The following is a 25116-nucleotide window of genomic DNA, read 5'->3' as shown; positions in this document are numbered from 1 at the left end:
TCCCCTTCACAAAAGCCACATGTTCTTCAGATATAATCTTAGGAATGATCTCCACCATTCTATTTAATAATACCTTAGGCACAACTTTGTAGATTGAATTACATAAACGGATTGGATGAAAAGTAGCAGGAGAAACCGGGTTTAAAGTCTTGGAAATCAACACAATCATAGTATCTTTCCATTATTTGCACATCCTACCTATAGAAAAAAATAGTTTAACCACTCTATAAACATGCTCCCTTATGATGCTCCAAAAAGCTTAAAAAAAGGAGTATGTAATCTCGTCACAACCTGGAGCTTTATTATTACCCAACTTCAAAACAACCTCATCTATTTCGAACACAGAAAGCTCCCTGTCCAACCAGAATTTATCTTCCTTTTCCAAAACAATCCACGGTTTAGGCCAGTCTTCCAAACAACACATCCTGCTCTTCCATTTATTCTGGAAGAATTTGAATAACACCTCTTCCACCTCCTTCAGTTCTTCAGTCATAATTCCATCTGTACTCCTTAGCTGAGTAATGCAATTGGAATTTTTCCTTACATTGGCAAAAGAATGAAAAAACTTTGTGTTAGAATCACCATCTTCAATCCACTTTACTTTGGCTCTTTGCCTCCATCATGTATTCAAGAAATTGAGGATGACATTAAGCTCTTTGACCTTGGCTCTAAGCAACCATAATTTATCTTCATCCAACCACCCCACTCTAGCTTCTTCCTCTTGAATTTGAAAAATTTTAGCCTTCAATCTTTCTTTCTCTTTTGAGAATTCTTTCAACTTGAACTTGCTCCAATATAACAAGTCCTTCAAAGTCCTGTTGCATTTCTTATTAAGGATTTCCATATCATCCCCCATATAAGTTTTCTTCCACCCATTAGAGACAATATGAGCTGATGTCTTAAAAGTTAACCAAGCATCTTCAAACCTAATGCACCTCCTCCCTCTTGAGACCGACTCAAATATCATTAGCACAATAGGATTTTGGTCTGAAGCCACTCTGGCTAGGTGCCTCACAACAGCAATTTGAATCTTATTGATGGCCAATGAATTGAGAATACACCTATCCAATCTTTCGAGTATCCTCCCTCCTCCAACTTTGTTGTTGCACCAAGTAAAGCTTGGTCCAACAAACCCAACTTCATGATAATCATTATCATTTTTAAACTTTATCATATCCATGGGACCTTGAGAGAAAACAAACTTTCTCGCACCCTTCTTATCTTCTGGAGCCAAAATATAATTAAAATCCCCTCCAATAATAGAAGGAATTTTCCTCTGAGAGTGCTCCTGAACACACTCCCAAAGCAATCTTCTCTTATGAGCCTCCTCACTACCATAAACAGTTGTAATCCTCCACACTCCCTTATTGGAGACGTTAAGAACCCGTATAACACATTGATCTGATGTCTTCACCACTGAAAAGGATGCCATATTCGATTTCCATAGAATCATAATTCCACTAGAAATCCCTTCTGAAGGAAGAAGGAAAAAATCCCAAGCAGGACCCATCATTCTAACAAAAGAGACTCTATCAAAAGAATTGATCTTAGTCTCTACCATTCCCACAAAAAAAAAATTAAAATCCTTGATAATTTCCTTCATATAGAGTGAGGCCTCTCTCTTCTTGTCCCCTCTACAATACAAAAATTAATAGATTCCATTTAAATAATTTAGGGGGAAGAGCACCAATCTCTTCTCTTGTTAACCCCCTCAAACATTCTACCACGTGGAATGTTTTTAATAGGCCCTAAGGCCCTAAGCTCTTTAGCAAGCTTACACTTAATCATGTCCCCATTAGAGCCAATATCATTCTCCTTCTCTAGACCACACAACTTTCCCTCACTGCATTTTTCCCTCCACTTTTATCAAAAATGCCATCTCCACCAGCCACCTTTTCTTCACATTTATTAGCGCAAGCAACAGAAATTTAATTAATCAATTCAACTCCCTCCCCTTCCATCTCTTCCCCATTCAACACTTCAAACGTATTCATATTTGCTAAGACAAAGTATTTATCAGTAGAAGAAGACATACCAACCACTTTAACTGCATTCTCTGCTTTATCAGAGCTCTTCACAACATCATCCTCAATAGAATTAGGTTGAAACCCATGAGCAAGCATTTCCTATTCCACACATATTCCCCCCTCTTCCGGAAGATTTTCCTCAGCATTAGAATCCAACTCCACGACTGCATCCAAGTTCTGTACAGCTCTTTTTACTTCAACATTCTCACCATGAACTTCTTTAGTCTTTTTCCATTGTTTTTTAGTAACCTTCAATTTTTCCTTCATCAGAGCAGGTCTTCTACTATTCCTCCTGTTAACCATGATCCATGGTCCATAGGTAGAGTCATTTAGTCTTTCCCACCTCCTTAACATGCTTAGAAGTTCCTTCATAAAAAATCCAATCCGTTGTACCAGAATTCCTTTATTTGCAATCAGCTTTCACATGTCCTATCAATCCACAATCATAAAAAAATGTGGATATTTTCTCATACTCAAACCTCTGAAAAAACCTCCCAGATATGCTCTCCACCCATACTTCTAGTGGAAGACGTTGATTAAGCTTAACTCTTACACAAACTCTTGCAAATTCCATTTCCCCCCCACTGAAATATGTTTCCATCCATCATTATAGGTTTGCCGATCAATGCAGCAATTCTTGCCACATTAACCTCATCCCAACATTGCAAGGGTAAGTGAGGCATCCTAATCCAAATAGGAGAGGATATTCCCTTCAATGATAGGGTTGAAAACTCCGCTATCCACTTCTCCATTCCCATAATGTGCCCATTGACAAACCAAGGCCCTCCTAACAGAACACCTTCCATCATCTCCGTAGATTCAAAGCAACACAAAGACCAACCTTTGCCAAGGGTTATGAAATGGAAATTCCCAAACTGTTTCCATTGATGTCTCACTTCCCAAGCTACAATATGAGATGGTTTTTCCTTCCCAAACACCTTGATCACTAGGGAGTATTTCAACTTGCAGGAATTCAGAATTTCAACATCTTCCCTCATTTTAACTACTTTACCATCTTCCATTAACACCAAATCCTCCTCTTTGAAATCCAATTGGATGTAAGGCTTCTTTTTCCACGGATTTCCTTCCATCTCATTCACAACTCTTTTAGGCATTACCACATTTACCTTATCCACAACACCATTCTTCTTAGCTTTCGAACAACCATTAAAATGAAGATTTGTGTTAATAGGGATATGAGAATTTGCATTTATCCCAAGAACATGTCCTGAGATTGCATTTAAATTACCAAACCTATTAACAAATATTTTCATTTTAGATGACAAAGCCGACGGGTTAGACAAATCCCATTCTGACAATCTGTTGGCTAACCGAGGAGTTATAGTACATACCTCTTCAGTAATGACCTTGCCCTTACCTTCCACATGAAAATTCTTCTTAGGGACCTCCATAATGTTATCTTTAATCAGCAATGGACTCCAGCACTTTTGAATGCAAGATCCAAATGATTCTATTGTAGACCAGCATTTTAGCGATTTACTTATTCCAATTTTTGATTAAGTAATCCTTCATCTGTAGTACCACTCATTGTCGCCGCCGAAGATGGCCGGCGTCCCTCCACCACCATCTCCCGCATCAACTCCTCAGAAATATAAGTAAAAACCTGGAACAAAAATTCAAATTTTAGAACCTTTATCTCTCTAAAAAACCAGAGCTTCTATCTCTAACAAAACAAAGTGCAGGAGGAGGAGAATCATTTTAATGTGGTTGGCAATAGTGGTTCTTCTTGGGAAGAGAAGGTAATATGGAGGAAGAGGATTTATTTATGGAGGATGAATGTCCTCAACTAGCTCCAAAAAATGATTGTAAGCTTCCCTCCACCTCTAATTATAATAGTGATGCTTTTACTAACACTGATGATATGGACATTATTGCTAAATCTTATGCCATAGAAGATTGTGATACTAGTTTTTCCAAATCTCAGAATAGGAGAGGAAGGAAAAGCAAAAACATTATCTTACAACCTTCTAGAAATACTCGTCGCTCGCATACTTCTCATTAACTTATTTTTTATATTTAAAACTATTATTTGGAATATGAGGGGTATTGGTTTTAATTTTCCTTCCAAATGTCAATGTTGCTACCATGTTGAGAATATGCATCATGTTTTTTTGTCTCGTCTAGTCGCTATTAAAACTTGGATTTGTTTTGATTATATATTTAAGCTCAATTATTTTAGTACTAACCTTTCTATTAATGCTCTCCTTGTGTTTTAGTTTGTTAAGTCCGAGGGGCATATTAGGAATGTTATTCCTTCACTTATTCTTTGGTTTTTATGGTTGGACCAGAACAACTCTTAATTTAATGGTGTGGGCATGAACCATAATAGAATTATTAATAATGTGAAAGATAAAGTCTTGCAGCTAGTATCTGTTAACTTGCTTTCAGTGAAGAATTTTAAAAACTGTTATTTTGTTGATAATGATTTAGGCATTAAACTTGATGGCAATTTCCACCCGACTGGTTCTAGAATTGTTTACTAGATTAAGCCCCCCATTAATTCTTTCAAGCTAAATTTGAAGGGCATTGTCAATGGAAATTGTTCAGGTTGTTGTGGGATCCTCGGGTAAATATTGGTAATACTACTATTGCTTTTGATGGACCCTTACCTTTGCGACATAAGACTTTTTTTTAGCTTTCTGCTAGTATTTAAGGTATTAAACTTTGTATATCTTTGGACATTATTACTTTCAGCATTGAGGTTGATTCCTCTTACATTATTCAATGTTTTAACAATATGGATGAGTCTGTTTGCAATTTGAAACTTTTCTACTTACTAAGGGATATTAAGTAGTTTTTGTTATTAATTAATGTCTCTTTCTCTCATGTCCCTTGGGAAGGGAATTCCTATGCTTTTTGGTTGGCTAATTGGGGTTCTAATTTGGCTAACCTTATAGATTATTATGCTAATAATGTTTCTGTGAAGTTAAGAGGGATTATTTTTTAGGATGGGATTGGTATTCCTTATATTAGAACTTAATGTCTTGGTTTCTTGATGTAATTTTGGGTTTGTGTTCCTTCCTCTTATTAAGGCTGGTAGATTGGTGGATTTTACCACTCGTGCTTTTGGCTTTTTTAATCCCTCTCCTTGTAGTTATTATTATTTTGATGGTTTCCTTGATGTCTTGCATTACTTGCTATTTGGTAGCACTTTGGTTTGGCCTTACTTTATGTCCCTCTGGTTATTTAGAGAGGCTCTCTGTATGATCTTATTTAATATTTTATATTCTAATTTTGGTGTTGCAGGTAGGTTGCTGATTGCACTGAATTTTAGAGCCAGCCATTTTGGTTACTTGTTTATTTTTTGGTTATGTTCTCGGATTTTCCTGTTGGATTATCAATTTTTGGGTCCTGGGAGTTATTTCATGTGTGTTCTACTTTTTTGGCTTATCATTTTCACTACTGGTTTGGTTGGGTTGGATCTGAGAGGTCAGATCAATTGATGTTTCCTTTCTTTGATTTATCTTCTATTCAAGGATGTTCTTATTGTTGTGACTCAAGCTCATGAGTTTTATATTTTTTGATAATAACAAACATCTTTATATCTCATAGTATTTCATTCTATATTTGTTTGTGTGTATATTAATATTTCAGGAATACCATGCGACATCAAATAAAGAATCAAAGCTCAAGATTGGGTTTATTAAGGATATACTGTGAAGGGTTTGTAATATTTATTGATATAGTTTTGATTTCTTGAGTAAAGTTCTGTAAGGGAGTTTGCATGCTTGGTGACATGCATAAACACACTCAAGGGAGTGAGATCTAGTCAAAACCAGAAGTTTAAGTTTTGAACTAATCATACTAGATGATTTTGGATCATCTAGGACAATCCTTTATGATCTTGGAAAATAGCTGCCAATGATAATTTAGGTAAGGTTTTAAGATAAATTTTTGTTCTAATCATCCCAGACAATCTATATTGTCATGGATGATCAATATAAATCATGTCTAAATTGATCAAGTGATTGGTGGATGAATTATGGTTAAATTTTTCAATAAGATCATTTTGGAAGATCTGTATATCGTACCATATGATGCTTGCTGACATACTTGATTTTCCTAAATCATCCAGATGAAATATAATAATTTTTCTTCTAATCATCCAGGCTGATCCACAACATCATCCTAGACGATCTGTAAAAATTTGAACTGATCATCCAGGACTATCCTGATATTATTCGGGACTATCAGGTCAAATTCTACACATCGTACTGGACGATTTTGCGATTTTCCAGGATGATATTTGACACCAGAATTGAATTTTTAGGGTTTTCTAAAGCCCTTTATTTAAGTACATCATATGGGACGATCCTGCGATCATCCTTGATGATATTTTCCACCAAGATAAATTTTTTGTGCTTTTTAAAGCCCTCTATTTAAACTTTGTTAAGACACTTTATAAGTGTTTTTGACTACCATTGAAGCTTCATTCTTCTAGAGAAAACTTGAAGAGAACTTGAAAGGAAAAGAGAAAAGGGTGGAGTTTGAGAGAGGGAGAAAATTCTTGGAGGGGGTTTCAAGGGAGTGTGGAGTGGGTTTCACATAGTTGCTCCGGTAAGCATGCACCTTAGTACCATCGAATTCAAGGTTTGTCTTAAGGGAAGTTTTGGGAAGAAGAAGATCTCTTTGATGTCAAAGGACCTGACTACTCCGCCACACCGAGGAAGGTGGAAGTGATTTTGTAAGGGCTTCTCCTCCTAGCTGTGGGGGATGAAGGAGAGTCACTCATGGTTTAGTGCAATACTCGGAGGGTGCCTCTTAGGAGTGGATGTAGTTCAGGTTGGACCGAACCACTATAAATCTGGAGTGTTCTTTCTAATTATGATTAACTACTTGGGTGAAATCTCTGGTTAATCTTTTTATTTTTAATTTATTTTATTTTTACTATAAGATATAAAAAGATATTTAACATTCCTGATGAACTTTCAAGTGGTATCAAAGCTTTTGATTTTTGGAAATCACATGTCTACTTTCTTGCAATCATTTATACATGTATGTATATTTGTGTTGTTTATGCATGTATATTTTTTGTTTGTTGTGTTTTTATTTTATGTATTTTCTTCATGTTTTATTTTTCTTACTTAGTTTTTTTACATTTTAAATTAGTTTTTATATTAACTTTTGTGAAGTTTTCTCTAATTAACACACACATATCACCTTTTTTTGTTTTGTATATACTTTATATAATTAAACCTTTAAAAAAAGATCATTTTTTTTTAAAAAATGCAAAATTAACCTCCTATTTTTGTTGAATTCTTATTTAAGTTGTGGTTGACTTCTCCAAAAACAATCGAAGGAAGAAAACTCAGTTTGCAACTTCACTAGTAATATTTATCATCATCAAAAAGGGGAAGATTGTTACAACTCGATCTCACTAGTTTTATGTTTTTTGATAATAACAAACATCTTTATATCTCATAAAATTTTTATTTTATATTTATTTGTGTGTATATTAATATTTCAGAAATACCATGCAACATAAAGCAAAGAATCAGAGCTCAAGATTGGGTTGAATAAGGTTTTGCTATAAAGGGTTTATAATATTTATTGATGTAGTTTTAATTTCCTGAGTCAAGATCTATAAGGGAGTATGCTTGCTTGGTGACCATGTACACAAACACTCAAGGTAGTGATATCAAATCAAAACTAGAAGTTTAAGTTTTGAACTAATCATACTAAATGATTTTGGATCATCTAGGATGATCCTTTTTTATCTTGGAAAATAGTGTTAATGATAATTTAGGTAAGATTTTAAGATTCAATTTTTGTTCTAATCATCCCGGACAATCTAAATCATCTTAGACGATCAATACAAATTAGGCCTAAATTGATCATGTGATTAGATGATTAATTATGATTAAATTTTTCAATCATATCATTCTGGATGATCTATATATTGTAACAGATGATATTTGCCGCATACTTGATTTTCCTAAATTGTGCAAGACAAAATACCATAATTTTTTTTTTCTAATCATCCAGGCCAATCCATAATATCATCCCAGATGATTTCTTAAAAATTGAACTAATCATCCACGACTATCCCGATATTGTCCAGGACTTTCAGGTTAAATTCTGCACATTGTACTGGATGATCCTACGATCATCCAGGATGATATTTGGTGTCGGAATTGAATTCTTAGGGATTCCTAAAGCCCTCTTTTTAAGCACATCTTACGGGACGATCCTATGATCGTCCTCGATGATATTTGCCACCAAGATTAATTTTTAGGGCTTTTTAAAAGGCCTCTATATAAACTTTGTCAAGGAACTTGATAAGTGTCTTTGGTAGCTATTGAAGCTTCGTTCTTCTGGAGAAAAACTTGAATGTGAGAGAGGAAAAGGTAGAGTTTTAGAGAGGGAGAAGATCCTTGGATAGGATTTCAAGGGAGTGTGGAGGGGGTTTCACATGGTTGCTCTAGTAAGCTTGCACCTTAGTACCATCACATTTAAGGTTCATCTTGAGGGAAGTTTTGGGAAGAAGAATATCTCTTTGGTGTCAAAGGACCCAGCTACTCAGCCGCACCATGGAAGGTGGAACTTATTATGTAAGGGCTTCTCCTCCTACCTATTGGGGCAGAAGGAGAGTCACTATAGGTTTAGTACAATACTCGAAGGGTTCCTCTGAGGAGTGGATGTAGGTCAAGTTAGATTGAAACACTATAAATCTGGTGTGTTCTTTCTAATTATTTTCTACACTTTATTTTTATTATGATTAACTACTTGGATGAAATATCTAAGTAATTTTTTTATTATTGATTTATTTTATTTTTGCTATAAGATATAAAAAGATATTTCTTTCAATTAAAGCAGTTTTAAATATCCAATTCCCCCCCCACCCCCTCTTAGTTAGCTCGGAACTAGTTCATAAGGGCTTAACATCCCTGATGAACATTCACTTATTGTTAGCTGGTGGCCCTTCCTCTGGTTTGTATGGTCCTGATTCTATGCTATTTGGTTCTGCTTCTGGTAGAGATTTCTTGATGCATCCTATAAGTTGTGTTGTGGGGTTTATCATCCTGTTTGGGTTGGCTAGTTTTGCGGCTTATGGATTTGGCTCTAGTATTTAGGTCCTTTGGGTTGTTCGGCTGTTTGATGTTTCATTCATCTCGAGCTTACTATATTGACTCAACGTTTGGTTCTTCCTAGATTGGGATTACCGTCTGCTGTTGGATGGAATTTTGGATTGACATTTGCCATAATCACTTGTGTAATCTTCCTTTTGTTAATTCTTTATTTTATTTTTACTTTTTCTATCTATGCTTTATCTTGTTTTATAGAATTAATCTTTTGTAGGTATTGATATCAATCTAACTAAGATGGGAAGCTGGTTCAAACTGCTAGTTTTTTTTTTCTTTTAATATCTTTTTTGGGTGCTTATCCTTATGCACCATAAAATGTACCTAGGGTGTTTTGTACTTTTCTCTGGTAGGGACTTTGAGCTCTTAGGTTTTTTTCACTTTTATTGTAGCTTTGTTGAGCAGTAATGAGCTTGAGGTCCCTTTAAAGACCATGTACTTTTTTGTTTTTTGATTAATGCTTAGGCCCCTCCATGGGTTTTATTTAAAAAAAAAAAACATCCTTTGATTTTGAATGTTGAGCAATGTCTAGGAAACTATATTTACATGTTTTGGGTTCCTAGAAGATATCTAAGAAATATCTTAACAGCACTCAAATGGGATTTTTTAGGACCTACCTAAAATCTAGCACTGAGATATACACTAAATATGATATTAGGTGTACTTGTAATCAAATAAAAAAGTGATCCAATTTTCCCTCTATAGTTCTTCTGATCAACTAATTTTCCATAGGGATCCTGTAGAGCTTATGGAAGAATTGATTTCCTTAACATTATCCATCTCATATTTTTTAAGGATATCTTCAATATATTTTATTTGTCTAAGAAAGAACCATCGTCTTTTTGCTTCATACTAAATCCTAGGAACTAGATAAGCTCTCCCATCGTGCTCATCTCAAACTCCTAACTTGTTATTTTTGAAAATTCATCATAAAGATTCTTATTCATATATTGAAAAAGTATATCATCAACATAAATTTGAATAATAATTAAATCTTCTCAAATTTCTTGAGGAATAAGGTGGTGTCTATAATACCCATAACAAAGGCTTTATCTAAGAGGAATGTACTCAGCCTCACATACTAGGCTCTAGGTGCTTACTTCAATCCATATAATGGCTTCTTTGAATTTAATACATAATTAAGAAATTATGAATTCTCAAAGCCTAAGGGTTACTTAATATATAATTCTTCCTTTATCACCCAATTTAGGAAGGCACTCTTAACATCCACCTGATATAACTTTACTCCTCTAAAGTAAGAAACTGTTAATTTCACTCTAATGCCCTCTAGTCTAGCTACATGGTCAAAGGTCTCCTCGAAATAATTTCCTTCATTCTGATTATACTCCTTAGCTACTAATCTGGCCATATTTCTAATCACTATGCAAGAGTCTTTTAATTTATTTTTGAAAACCCACTCACTTCCTACAACACTCTGGTCCTTAGTTATGCTAACCAACTCACAAAAATCATTCTTAACAAATTAATTCAATTCTTCTTATATGGTTAGGATCTAGAATTTATCAGATAAGGCTTAATCTATGTTTGAGGGCTATATTATATAAATGAAAGTAGAGTGATTAACCTCTTTTCTAAGTTTATGCCTAGTTCTTAGTCCTATAAACTGATATACTAGGATGATCTTCTTAGGATGTTTAAATGAATATCTCTAATCTATAGGCAATGGGTCATGGGGCTCTACTTTATTTTCTATGTCAATAGATTATACTCCTTGGGTGTCTTTTACCACTTCTTATTCTTATTCTTACTTAGGCTTAATAGATCTACCAGATTCATCAAATAATTTATGGGTGGTCTCCATTACTAGTAATGTCCTCTTAATGAAAACTTTATTAACTTTACCTACTCATGAATATCCTAATAAAACTCCATCATAATTAGGATAGAATTTTTCTAATGGAGATTTTCTATTCTTTAGAATGAATACCTTACATCCAAAAATATCAATGTGAGAAAGATTGGTTGCCCTTCCTTTGAGGAGTTCATAGGTTTTTTTGTTGAGTTTGGATCTAACATTAACCCTTTGAGAACATAGCAAGTAGTATTCACTATTTCAACCTATAAATATTTATGAAGTGAATACTCATCTAGCATGGCTTCAGTAGCTTCTACGAAGTTTCTATTATTTATTTCAGCAACCTCATTCTGCTAAGGGGTTCTTGGACTTGAAATTTTTTGTTCTTTTCCTCGCTCCTTATAGAATGCTTAAAACTTATCATTTTCAATCTCCCCACCATGATCACTATAGATAGTTAAAATTTCACAACCTAATTATTTGTATGAATATTCTAACTCAATATGCTTTAATTAAGGATTCATATGCATTGATTAGGTCATTATGCTTCTTATTTAATGCTTCATACTCATTGATTAAAGATGTGTTCTTTATTTCATGCAGAATGTTTCACTCTAAAATTATTATGCTCTTGTTACAAACATGAAAATTCAGTACTTAAACTAGCATACATTTTCACAAGATTTTTATAAGCATTATGAATTTTTTCTGAAACTTAAAATATTTTATAATATGAAATCTAGCATACCTCTTCTTAATCAAAATGATGAAGACTATTATCTTCTATATGGTACATATTGGTTATCTCCTTCACCAATTCTAGTTTTGATGAGTCCAAAGCGAAGTCTAGCCAAAATTCCTTTTGTATCCTTTGCTTCCCCTTTTAGGCTTTAATCTTCTTCTCACCCTTATCCTTAATTTGGTGAGCTTATAGATTCAAGAAATCTATTCTCAAGTGGTCTAGTTTTTTGCATTAAAAGCAAATGGTATTAAATGATGCTTTATTATTTTTTATTTACCTTTATTCCACTATTGATGATGCTTTTATTTTTTTTCCAGAAAGTTTTTGAATTGACATGTCATCCATGTTATGTCATCATCTTCCGTAGCTACAAAGCTTTCACTTTCTGATTCATATGCTTTCAGTTCCACCACTTTGTCCTTACTTTTATCTCCTGCATCTTGTAATCTCTAACTCACACCATGCTCATAGGCAATATGTGAGCCTAGAAAGTTATCTATAGAATACATATTAAGATTTTTTTATTTCACAAATGGTATTAACCTTAGTATCATAATTATTAGGTAGACATCAAAGAATTTTGTTCACATTTGTAGAATTTAAAAGCTCTCTACATAAAGAATGCAGCGATGTCACGATTTAATTAAACCTAGTGTAGATGTATGAGAGGGTTTCATTGGGTTTTATGCAAAAAAAATTATAATCATGCAATAAGATGTTAAGCCAAGATTACTTGACTTCACTAGTCCCTTCATATGTAATACAAATATTATTCCAAATATCCATTCTAGTGGTATAAGGCCATAAGGACTTATCCATACTTCCACTAGTTAATTTGATAGTCGACAATCATCCATATGTCAATTTTTTAAAGCTCAATCCAGATTCAAATCCATTCAGTGTTAAAATCAATTAAAAATCCAAACTAACCCAAATATAAATTCAAACTTTCAAACAAATTTCCAATCATGTTCCAATCCTATCCAGGCATGTACAATCATCCAATTTATTATAAGTGATGTGGATAATCCATATTCAAGCAATAAAATCCAAAATTAAGACCAAACCAAGAAATCTATACCAAAATCTAAGGCTAAAAGGCTACGTCCAAAAAGCCCTTTTATGTGAGTTTTTAAACATTTCAAACCCCAAAAAGATGATCCCCAAATCATGATCTATCATTGCATATTGATTAAAAATATCCCTATGGTCTACCCTCCAAATTTGATCTCATTCTGAGATCACTAGCCCCATAAATTGAATATATTTCAAAAGGATAGAAAACGTTCAAATATTTACGGCCTATGCCACTAGATCTCCCATTCAATGGAATTTGACCTTAGGACATTTTCAAAAGCCTCTAACAACATCCAAACTCTTGATCATGATATGTTAAGCATCAAACTGCATTTTTGTGGACCCACTTGGACCCTCACTTGACTAGTGGTCAAAATGACAAAAATACCCCTAAAGGGAAATTTTGATGTTTTCTCCAAGCTTCAACATGGCCCAGTCAATTCAAACCTCAGAACCTCTTATAATGCATCCTAGATATCATTAGGAGTGCATAAGACTCAAACCTAGACCCTAGTCAAACTTGGTTGACCAACTCAACCAATTTTGAATAAAAAGTCCCTTATGAGTTTGAACAACCATTTCAATCCAAATGGCCTCCTCCTTGCATGAGACCATTTCTATAAGATTTGAAATATTAAACAAAACTTGTCAAGTCAAAACTAGGCCCTGGGTCAGCTTGCTTGACCAAATAGCCCCTTGAGGCCACCTTTACCAAACCCTAAATGTCATTTCAAATCTATTGGACCCACACCATGACCCTAGGTCAACCAGGTTGACCAAGTCAACGAAGGATAACCAAATTGCCCTTTAAGGGTCTAAATGGACATTTTAAGCATTTAAACCATTCTAAATCTTGAATCCACCTCCCCTAGACTCTAAACTTCAAACCAAACTCATTAAGCTCAAGCCTGTCTTGGGTCAACCTAGTTGATCAAGTCAACCTAGGTTGTCCCAATACCCCTTTAAGGGAATAAATGGGTCAATCTAAACCATTTAAATAAATCAAGCCCTCTAAGATCTTTAACTCACTTTAATTATTGATTTAAATTTATCCAAATCATTCAAAGTCAAATCATATTTGCTTTGATATGGTCAACCTTGAAAGTATGTCAGGGATCTTAAGCCCTTATGAACTAATCCCGGGGCTAACCAATAGGGGGGTGGATTGGTATTTAAAAAATTTCAAACAAAAATCACAATCTAAACCAAACAATCATTCACCAAAAAAATAAAGTGCAGAAATTAAATGCGGAAATGCAATAAGAAAGAGCACGCCATATTTTATAGTGACTCTATTTTTTTCTCCCACATCAAGGCGAAGAAGCCTATGCAAAAACTCCTTTCCACCAACCCCGGTGTGACAGAGAACCCAAGTCCTTTTGTTTCCTTCCAAAGTCGGCAGAGAACCCAACTCCTTTCACATTCTCCTGAAGCAGGCATAGAACCTCGGTCAATCATTGATGTAGACCTCTCTAGAACCTCCAAAGAATAAGGGACGATGATTGGAGAAGACGACTTGGATCCTTACTTGGAGCAACCTTTGTGAACCATCAAAAACTCCCCCTCACAGGATCCTTTCTCTCTCACCCAAGCTCTCCCTCTCCTCTTAGCTCTTTTAGGTCAGGACAGTAGTAATAGATCACATTTTTAGTAAATAAGAGATCTTATATAGAAGGGCTTAAAAATTGACCTAAAAAGCAACAAACTGACAAAGATCATCTTAGATAATTGACGGATCATCCTATATGATCAGTACAAATTCAGTTAAATCAGTAGGACAATCTGAAGAGGGTGGAAAATTAGATAATATTTTTTTTATCATCCAGGATGACGGGTACATCATCCTATATGATTAGTTCAAAACATCCAATATTGTCCAGACAATTGCTCTTTTTGGCTAGACTTCATATGTCTGGATGATGAAAAAATAATTGATCATCCAGCACTATTTATGGATCATCCTTTACAATTAGTTCAAAACATCAAATATCATCAAAACCATCGTTATATTCATCCAGGAAGAAACTAAGGTTTGTTTAGCTTATCCTACGATCGTCCAGGATGATATGATCGATCAATCAAACCTTAATTATTTTCCTTAATCATTAAACTAATTTAGGCATAATTTTAATGCATTTTTCATGATGATATCTAAAAATAATAACATGACTAAAAGAGTTGGCGGTTGATTCTTTCTAGTTTTAACATATCATTAAGGAAGATGCTAATATCATTTAGGATGATTTTCTTAATTCAGCTCCTTTAACCAAGATGCCATAGTTAGGGTTTTTATTTTTAACTGATTGTACAAGATGACTTTTGATCGTTCGAGATGATATGATCAAAAAAAGAAAACTATAAAATAGGAAAAAAAATTTCCTCTGAGAGTGTGTTTGCACGATTACTTAGCATTATGACCCACTTTGTTACAATTGACTTAAGAAAAGGTAAAAATACTTGAAGTACACTTATAAAATGACTCAGTCATAATCTATCCAGTCTTGAGCTGGCATGATTTGTAATTAACCTTGTGAACCTAAAATGTTAGTAGGCAGGGCAAAAGTAGAAAAAATAGAAGTGTCATAAATATTTGTTGTCAACAAAATTATAATTCATGAATTCATACTCATAACAGTCTCCCCCTTTTTGATGATGGAAAACATTTGGTAGAAAGTTTAACTTAAGAAGTTAAATGAAATATAATGTGAAGGAAAATATTATGAACTAGTAATGCAAATTTTACTAATATCAAATAGATGGTACAAATACTAAATAATGGTAGTAAAAAATAGTACAACAAAATAACACAAATACTACCACTACTCCCCCTTTTGGCATCACAAAAAGGAGGAGAAAAATAGAAAAGAAAAATATAATAGAAAATAGAAACTAATCAACATCACAAAAACTACACAAAAAAATAATCTACAAGTATGAAGGACCCTGATCATCAGAAGGAGGTGTGGTGGTGGTGGCTGAAAGAAACTTGAAATGGAAGCGAACTACTCCCCAAACCAATTCATATCCTAGTCATGTTGCTACTGCTGGTGTGCCATGTATGCATCAAATCTAGTGACATCCTCCACATGCTACTACTCCTGTGTAGCAACATAAGAGTCGAACCAAGCCTCCCCCTGGTCGAACCGCTCTACTAGCTGATCCAGATATAAGTGCTGATGGATCAGAGCAGGTGCAGAAACAGGTTTAAGTGTAGCTTCTTCCTCAGCTCCCTCAGCCTCCTCATTCTCTATGTGGTGATGAGTACTCTAAAGAACGTGGAAGGAGCTATTGGTGTAAAAGGCAGGCTAAAAGTTAAGTGGGGCTGGGTATTGAAGATTCTACTTAATTTTTAGGACATAGACTATGATGTATCCTAAGGCAAGGTTAGGCTTTATTCTGTGCCCTAAATTTTTAATACTAGTCAGATGCTCAATATATCAAAAAAAAAAAAAAAAGACCATCACTAATAAAATCACTTTGGGCCATTCTTGTAGTGAAGGTTTGCAGCTTGATCAGCAACCTCAGAGAAACGAAGGTCAACAATGGCCCTCAAAAAACTTCCAGCCAATATTCTGTAGCATTTGCCACTTTCCATTGATAAGAGTATTAGAGTTTGAGGGAGAGGAATAAGGAAATGAAGGGTTGAAGGTGAGAAAACACTTTGAATCCTACTATTTATAAAGAAATGGCTAGATCATCCAGGACGATCGCAGAATCATCCAGGATGATCAAGCAAAATTATGAAGTTTGGGATGATTGGTAAAAAAAGTGGTTATATCATCCAGGACAATCAGACATTATTCAAGATTATTAGACACAAGCGATCATCCTGAGGAGTCATTCAAGATGATTATTGAAAAAGTAGATCGTCCAGGATGATTAGGTGGATCGTTCAAGATGATCAATAATAATGGATCATATTGGTCAAATTTAAAATGTGTAACATCTTTGGCTACATAGATCATCTAAGAAGAATAAGTGGATCGTCAAGGACGATCACAAATATTTAAAATAAAATTGATCAGATCATCCAAGATGGTGTGGATAGTCCAAGATGATCCCAAATAATTGAGCAGGATTTGATTAGATCGTCGAGATGATGAGTATCGTCCAGGCCGATCTCAAACAGTTAACTCACATCAGTCGTAAATGGAAGATGAAGGGTGGTGTGATGATATCGTCCAGGATGATATGAATATTGTCTCAGAAGATGTGATCAAAAATTAAAATTTTGATCACGGAGAAGGTGATTAGAAGGTGCCCCAAAAAAAAGTAAAAACAAAAAATATAAAATAATGAAAAAGATGATAAAAATGAGAAAAGGAACAAAAAATAAAGTTTTTTTTATCAAAGAAAGAATATGATAAATTTTCCATGTGATTGAATTAAAAATATATAAGAAAATAAGAATATCATCAAAATCCAAAAAATAGTAGACCAACCGATCCTATTTACCCTAGCTCAAACTTTTTATGGGGTAAAAAGTCTTTTAAAAATAAAGATCTAACTCAGAAAAAGCAATTGGATAAGAAAAAGTGATCCATTCAAACCTTATTTAGAGAAAAATATGTTATAGAATAATATACCAAAGTAATTAGTCACAATCATGAATTTCAAAATCAAGTCTCTGAAAATATCAACTGACACATGAATTCTTTTTAGATTTAAAGGTTTGAAAGAGAAGGAAGCTTGCTTTCTTGTGGGCTCATTTTATGTCTCTTATCAAATTATTGGCACACTTTGCACATCTTTTAATTTTTGATATACTTTGTGTATCTTTTTATTTTTTTTTTTTGCAATCATTATGCATCTTTTTATTTTTTTCCTTTTTTGGCTCCTTTTATGCCTCTTATCTTTTCTGCAAGCTAGCTCCCTTTGAAAACTTTTAAATACTCTCAATTATGAGAATATATTCTAGATATTAGAGAAGAAAAACTCACTCTCTAATATAAGGAAGAGTAAATCACAAAGCATAATTAAATTCATATGATAAATGCAACGACAAGATTACAAATTCTTAAAAGTGATTTAATGACTTTAAAATTTATTTATATAAGATAGATTGTTATAGCAAGATAGAAAAGATCTCAATCGTCAAGTCTAATTGTCAATTTAAGATAGAATTTTATTTAGAAAAGAAAATTACCCTGTTAAAAGAAGTTAGAGGAAGGGAAATAATCAATGGCGTTTCTCCCTTTAACTGATTTAGGCATATCTAACATTGACTACAAATTTTCAAAAACAAAAATAAGATATAAAATATCATTTCAACAATAACCAAAAAGAAAAACTGAAAGAAAAAATAAAACATTAAAAATGAAAACACAAAAAATAATAACAAATAAAAAAAATAAAACTAAATGTAAAAGAAAAGTTTGAAACAAAAGAAAGAACAGAAAACAACATATCAGAAAATATAAAATTAAATTTTTTAGTAAACATCAAGTTCAAGTATTTTTGTCAATCACACCCAATCTAGTCCATAAGATGCTGAATGTGTCAAAGGCCAGTGGTTTAGTAAAGATGTCAGACAGTTGATTCTCAATTGCTACATGGTGTAATTCAATGTCTCCTTTTCTAACATGGTCTCTAATAAAGTGTTGTCTTATGTCAAATTGTTTGGTCCTTAAATGTTGGATAGTATTCTTAGAGATGTAGATGGCACTAGTATTATCATAAAGGATTAAAATTGTGCCTACAAGTAATCATAAATCTAGAATTTGTTACTTCAACTAAAGGACTTGGGCCACACAACTTCCAAGGGAAATATACTCAACTTCTACATTAGAAAGTATAATAGAGTTTTATTTTTTAGTGGACCAAGAGACTAAAGACTGCCCTATAAATTGACAAGTCCTAGAAGTGCTCTTTCTATCCACCCTATACCCTTCAAAATTAGAATCAGAATATCCAATAATCTCAAAAGAAATGTTGTGCCTAGGATACCATATTCCTAGGTTTTTGGTCCCTAAAAGATATCTAAGGATTCTTTTAATTACAGTCAGGTGGGATTCTTTAAGATCATCTTGAAATCCAGCATAGAGACAAATACTAAACACTATATCAAGTCAGTTAGCAGTCAAGTAAACCACTGATCCAATCATTTCTCTGTACTTCTTTTGATCAATAGATTTTTAATTTGAGTCCTTATCCAACTAAACACTTGAGCTCATAGGAGTATTTATTGGCTTGGCTTTATCCATTTCATATTTCTTCAAGATATCTTTAATAAACTTTGATTGATTAAGAAAGGTTTAATGGTCCAATTTTCTTTTGATAAACCCCCAAAAGTAGGAAAACTCTTCCATCATACTCAAATCAAATTCCTTACTCATTATTTTAGAAAAATCATCACATAATCTTTTATCAAAAGATCTAAAAAGTATATATCAATATAGATCTAAATAAAGAGTAACTCATCTCCTACTTTCCTTAGAAAAAGGGTGGTGTCTATGATCCCCTTAATAAACACCCTCTCTAGTAGGAATGTGCTAAGCCTCTCATACCAAGCTCCAGGTGCTTATTTTAATCCATGTATGGCTTTTTTTTAAAAAATTTGTAAACATGATTTGGAAATTTGTAACACTCAAAACCTGGGGGTTGCTCTACAAATACATCCTTTTCTATTATCCCTTTTAAAAAGGCACTCTTGACATCCATTTGGAAAAGCCTAAATCCCTTATAATAGGCAAACGCTAGTAGCACTTTAATGGCTTCCAATCTTGCTATAGGGGCAAACGCCTCCTCAAAATCAATGCCTTCTATTTTGTTGTATCCCTTAGCCACCAATATTTCCTTATTTCTAACCACTACACCATAATCATTAATTTTATTCTTAAAGAACCATTTGGTTCCTACCACACTTTGATTCTTAAGTCTTTCTACCAACTCCCAAATATCATTCCTCACAAATTGGTTAAGTTCTTCTTATATAGATAAGATCCAAAATTTATCAAAAAGGGCTTGATTGATATTATTGGGTTCAATCATTGAGATAAAGACTGAGTGGTTCACTTTCTTCCTAAGTCCATGCCTAGTTCTAACACCTTTAGAAGGGTTTCATAAGATCATTTTTAGGATGACTCGAAGATTATCTCTAATCTCTAGAAAAAGTGTGTCTAGGTTCTACCATTTACTCTAGATTTGTATTTTCTACTCCTTTAGTAATCTCACCTACTCCTTCAATGTTTTGAGGCTCTACCATTTTCTCCAAATTTTTTAAATCCTTGAGTAATCTCTCTAACTTCATCTTCTTCCTTAATACTAGACTTCTTAGGATCAGATTCATCAAACACTAAATGTGTAGTCTCATCTACCACTAATGTCCTCTTGTTAAACACCTTAAAGGATTTCCTCACACTTAAATATCCTAAAAACACTCCTCCATCAGATTTTGAGTCAATTTTTCTTAAGGGTGACTTCCCATTATTAAGAATGAAAACCTTACAACCAAAGACATGGAGGTGGGAAAGGTTGGATTTTCTACCTTCAATGATCTCATAGGGTGTCTTATTCAATTTGGATCTAACATTTAACCTATTCAACACATAACAAGCTGTGATTATCATTTCAGCCCAAAAGTATTTTGAAAGTGAATACTCAGCAGGCATTACTCTAGCAGCTTCAACTAAGGTCCTATTCTTCCTTTCATCTGCCCCATTCTACTGAGGGATCCTAGGAGCTGAGAAGATTTGAATAATACCTTTATCCTCACAAAAGTCTCTAAATCTCTCATTTTTAAACTCTCCACCATGGTCACTATGGATGGTCAAGATCTTACAACCAAACTTTTTTTAACCCAAGTGGAGAAGGATATAAATTCACCAAAAGACTCACTTTTATATGGCAAAAATTTAATTCAAGTGAACCTCAAGTAATCAATAACAATCATAAATCCATAGACTTTTTTCCCTAAGCTGACAGTGTTAATGGGTCCAAACAAATCTATGTAAAGGACTTCTAAAGGTCTAGAGGTGCTAATGTACTTAATGGAATGGAAAGAGGATTGGACTTGCTTCCCTAGTTGAAAGTTATCACATAGGTGGTCTTTAGTGAACTTAAGCTTAGGGACATCTCTAACTAGGTCTTTTTGGGTCACTCTCCTAAGGGTTTTCATACTTGCATGACATAACCGCTTGTACCCCAACCAAGACTTATTAATAATTATTTTTTAAGTAAAATGAAGCAGCACTTTTAATTTTATTTAAATCAAGCATGTAAATGTTGTTAATCATTTTGCTCTGCAAAAAGTGTTATTATTCAAGCCAATGATGCATGTACTTACAAAAAAAATTGATGATAAAGCCCTTATCATAAAGCTGACTGATGTTGAGCAAGTTATGTTTCAGTCCATCTAGAAGCAAAACATTTTCAATCAAAAGGTTCTTAGTAGTCTATCTTCAAGTAAAATATTTTTAATCAAAAGGTTCTTAGAGTTTCTACTTATACCTACGCCCACCACTTTCCTGGTGTTGTTGTCTCCAAGAGTGACCATGCCTCCAGCCCTGGCCTCTAGTGAATCAAATTGATTGGCATCTCTAGCCATGTGTTGTGAGTATCCGCTATCCATGTACCACATACTGTCAAGTGTTCTTGTATGAGAGCACACCTATAAAATCATCAAATGTTAGATTTAGGAACCCAAACAAATTTGTGTCCCTTCTTATGGAAACAATAATATAATGCATATGTGTTAGGATGTGAATCATGTAATTTGGTCTCCACATCCAAGGTGTACTATAGTGAATATTGTAAGTGTGTGAGCTGTGTCCTAGCATGCCACATAAAAAATATCTAACACTATGAAAAGGATTTACTAATTTACTCAGGTGGTGATTTCTCTTCTTAAAGTTGTGTGATGCATGCAATGATGGTTTATCATTTTCAAATGCTATGAGCTTTACTTTCAATGCTTTATTTTCATATTCATAAGTTGTCACATCCACTTTTAGCCGATGTTCATTATTATATATCTCCCACGCAAGTTCATTTAATTTCTTAAACTCTTTTTCTAACTCAATATGTGATGAATTTAAGGAATCATATGCATTAGATAATTTAATATGCTTCTTGTATAATGTATTAAACTCATCAAGTAATGACATGTGATTACTATCTAGTGTAGAGTGTTCTTTAAACAACACTTACTGCTCTTTTTGCAAATTTAAAAATTCCAATTTCAAACTAGCATGCAATTTCTTAAGTTTCATATATGATGCATGAAGTTTCTCAGAAACTTCAAGTAATTAATCATATGTTAATTCACATACCTCTTCTTATTCAGACTGACCAAAATGATCGTCTGCCCTTAAATATATGTTAGTTGTCTCTTCTTCAGCTTCAGTCTCAAAGGAGAGATGCAGAATCCACCTATAACACCTTTTGAAGCGGCTTCTTATCCTTCTTGAACTTAGGTTTCTCATTACCCTTCTTCTTGCTTGGGTGAGCCTTAAGTGTAGAACAATCAGATTTCACATGTCCAGGTTTTCTGCATTCAAAACAAACCATAACATAAGAACTTTTAAAATTTTTACTACCCTTACCTTTGTTTCATATTTTATAATGCTTTTGTTTCTTCCTTAGAAAGCATTTGAATTTCTTAGTGATTAAGGTAACATCATCGCTTTCAGTCTTTCAAGAATCAGTATCCGTATCATTGGCCTTTAGTGCCATAGTTTTCTCCTTCTTTTTCTTACCTGCATCAAGTTTTTTGGTTCACTTCTTTCTCGTAAGCAATGAGTGATCCAAGTAATTTATCAATAGAATAAGTATTCGACTCCTTAGATTCAGTTATTATAGTAATCTTAGCATCAAAGAAAAAGGAAAGCATCTCAAATTTTTATTAACTTTTTTATAGTTAGTTAGCTGTCTCCTAAAGCATGAATTTTGGCTGAGCAAATCTCTGAATTTTGGCTAACGTTCATATATCTTCCCATATTTTCTACACTATGGCTCATCGATCGTGTCCGTTGTCATTAAAATGAAGCTGAAAGAAGCTGAAGGACTCTTCTTTGTCACCTATATATTACAAACCCCATAAGCATCTTCGCTTCCTTACTCACCTTCCTCATATCAAAGCTTCTAGATGTCCAACCTCAATACAAAGATTTATAGTGGTTCGATCAAACACGACCTACATCCACTCCCTGAAGACTCCTTCAGGTATTGTACTATTACCAAAGTGACTCTTGTTTTGTTTCCACAACAATGCAAAGAATCCTTTACAAAAACTCTCTTCCACCAATCCCAGGTGCAGCAAAGAACTATCATCCTTTCAGACCCTCCAAGCATCAGTAGAGTACTATCATCTGTTTACACCCTCCAAGTGTCAGCAGAGTAGCATCGTCTATTTTCACCCTCCAAGTGTCGGCATAGTACCCTCGTCTGTTTACACCATCCAAGTGTCGGTAGAGTACCGGATCTTCTTCAAAGATCTTCTCATGAGCAACTAGAAATAAGAAAAGAAGAGAAATCACCAAAAATACAATAGAGATCCTAACCTTTAAGTAACCTTGTGAACCCTTCACACTCCACTTACAAGAAATCTCCTCAAACACTCTCCCACACACTCTCTTTTACTTGCTCTTGAAAATTCATGAAGACAAGACTTTTTCACCTTAGTTTTAGAGGACCTTCATATCAATGACACGAAAAACCATCCAGAAAATTAAAATTTTCCATTTTGAGCATACACAATCGTACACTACGATCGTATGTTCGTATGTATGAATAGCTCAAAAACTATTATGTATGAACCCAGTTCATACTATATAAACAATTAGAAAATTTTTCATATTCGTAAGGACGAAGAGGGACCCTACAATTTCATACCCTTGATGGTATACATATGATGATGACATCGTATGGTATGATTAGTTATGAAAATTTCAAGATCATCTGGATGAAAAGGGACCCGTCTAATTTGTACCCTTGATGGCATACATATGATGACGACATCATACGGTATGAACTATTTAGAAATTTTTTAAGATCATTTAGACAAAAAGGGACCATCCAATTCATACCCTGGATGATTTATGTACAATGATAACATCATATGGTATGAATCATTCAAAAAATTTTCAAGTTTGTCTCGCAAAAAGGGACCCGTCTAATTCGTACCATTGATGGCGTCCGTACAAATGGTATATCATATAGTAAGATCCATACTTATAAAAAAACTTTACTTTTTGTTCATTTAACTGCTCGTAAGGGAATATAACTGAACAAATCATCCCATATGAAAAGACTTTGTATAGTATGATCAATTTAAAAATTATAGATTTTAAACTTTCCCCTCAGTCTGTGTGTGTGTGAACAATTACTCAATTATAATCACACTCTCTCTGACTCAATAAAATAAAAAATACATACTTTATTTACAATAAATCCTAAAATGATCTAATTTGAAGTCTTCAACAATCTGGAGTATGATTTCCCTGAAATGTTAGTACACATAAACAACAAAATAATGCCTCTAAAATATGTTAGGAGAAATAATAATCAAAGTAATAATATTTAAAATCATCAAAAACATAATAATCAAGAACTAAGTGGCAACTATCTCAACAATCTCCCCTTTTTTATGATGGAAAAATAATTATTATTTGAGTAAAATTGAATACCGTAAATTTCTTCTTAGTCCTCCTAAAATAATAAATATGAATATAGGGGATTCATTAAAGAAAAAAAAAATTACACAAATGATAAAAACACAAACAAATACATAAACACAAAACTCAAAAACAAAAACAAACATAAAAACAAACATAACACCAAACACAAAACACAAAAAAAATAAAAAAAATAAAAACAATGCCAAACACAAAACACAAAAAAAATAACAATACATCAAAACACAAAAATAATAACAATACAGTAAAACACAAAAATAATATTACTCCACATTTTGATAACAACAAAATGGGAAAAAAAGGTTGAAATGAAAGAAGTCATATGAGAAATCTTAGTAATTGATCTTGAAAGTAATTAATAAAGAATTGTAATAAAAAAATAATTAATTACCATTAGATAAAAAAGAATTATTCAAAAGCATTTAAATTAAAGCATAACTTAGATAAGAAAAATTGATCAAGGTCATGAAGCATTCTAGACAATTAGATAAGAAGAACTATTGCAAAAGTGACGAAATAATGATTAGCTAATTTCAATTTTCAATATAAAATATAATTGAATATTAGATTGATTTGAATTTAAAGATTAATTGATAGAGGAAGGAACATATTCAGTTGGCAACATTGCACATCTTTTCAAATATTAGGAGCACACTTTGTGCATCTTTTTATATTTGAGCTAATTTTATGCCTCTTTTCAATTTGGGAACTATTGCAC

General features: G+C 33.5%; 1 protein-coding gene across 1 annotated transcript; it reads right to left on the bottom strand.

Moving 5' to 3' along the window:
* Nucleotides 1-259: 259 nt before the first annotated feature.
* Nucleotides 260-1561, bottom strand: LOC110105780. The gene is made up of 2 exons (XM_020835420.1): nt 801-1561; nt 260-539 (listed from the first exon to the last, which is right to left on the bottom strand). The coding sequence occupies exons 1-2, from the start codon at nt 1559-1561 to the stop codon at nt 260-262; spliced, it is 1041 nt and encodes a 346-aa protein (XP_020691079.1).
* Nucleotides 1562-25116: the final 23555 nt, after the last annotated feature.

This window comes from Dendrobium catenatum, unplaced genomic scaffold (assembly GCF_001605985.2).
Source record: "Dendrobium catenatum unplaced genomic scaffold, ASM160598v2 fragScaff_scaffold_847, whole genome shotgun sequence".
Lineage (NCBI taxonomy): Eukaryota > Viridiplantae > Streptophyta > Magnoliopsida > Asparagales > Orchidaceae > Dendrobium > Dendrobium catenatum.
Note: the sequence above shows the minus strand (reverse complement) of the source record. Positions and strands in the feature narration are given on the sequence as shown.

Bases quoted from the DNA above. Each gene is read 5' to 3' on its own strand.
- LOC110105780 (XM_020835420.1), bottom strand. From the start codon at position 1,561: ATGGTAGAGACTAAGATCAATTCTTTTGATAGAGTCTCTTTTGTTAGA. The intron at 540-800 runs GTTATATTGGAG...TGCCAATGTAAG, and splicing joins AACAGGACTTTGAAGGACTT to GAAAAATTCCAATTGCATTA.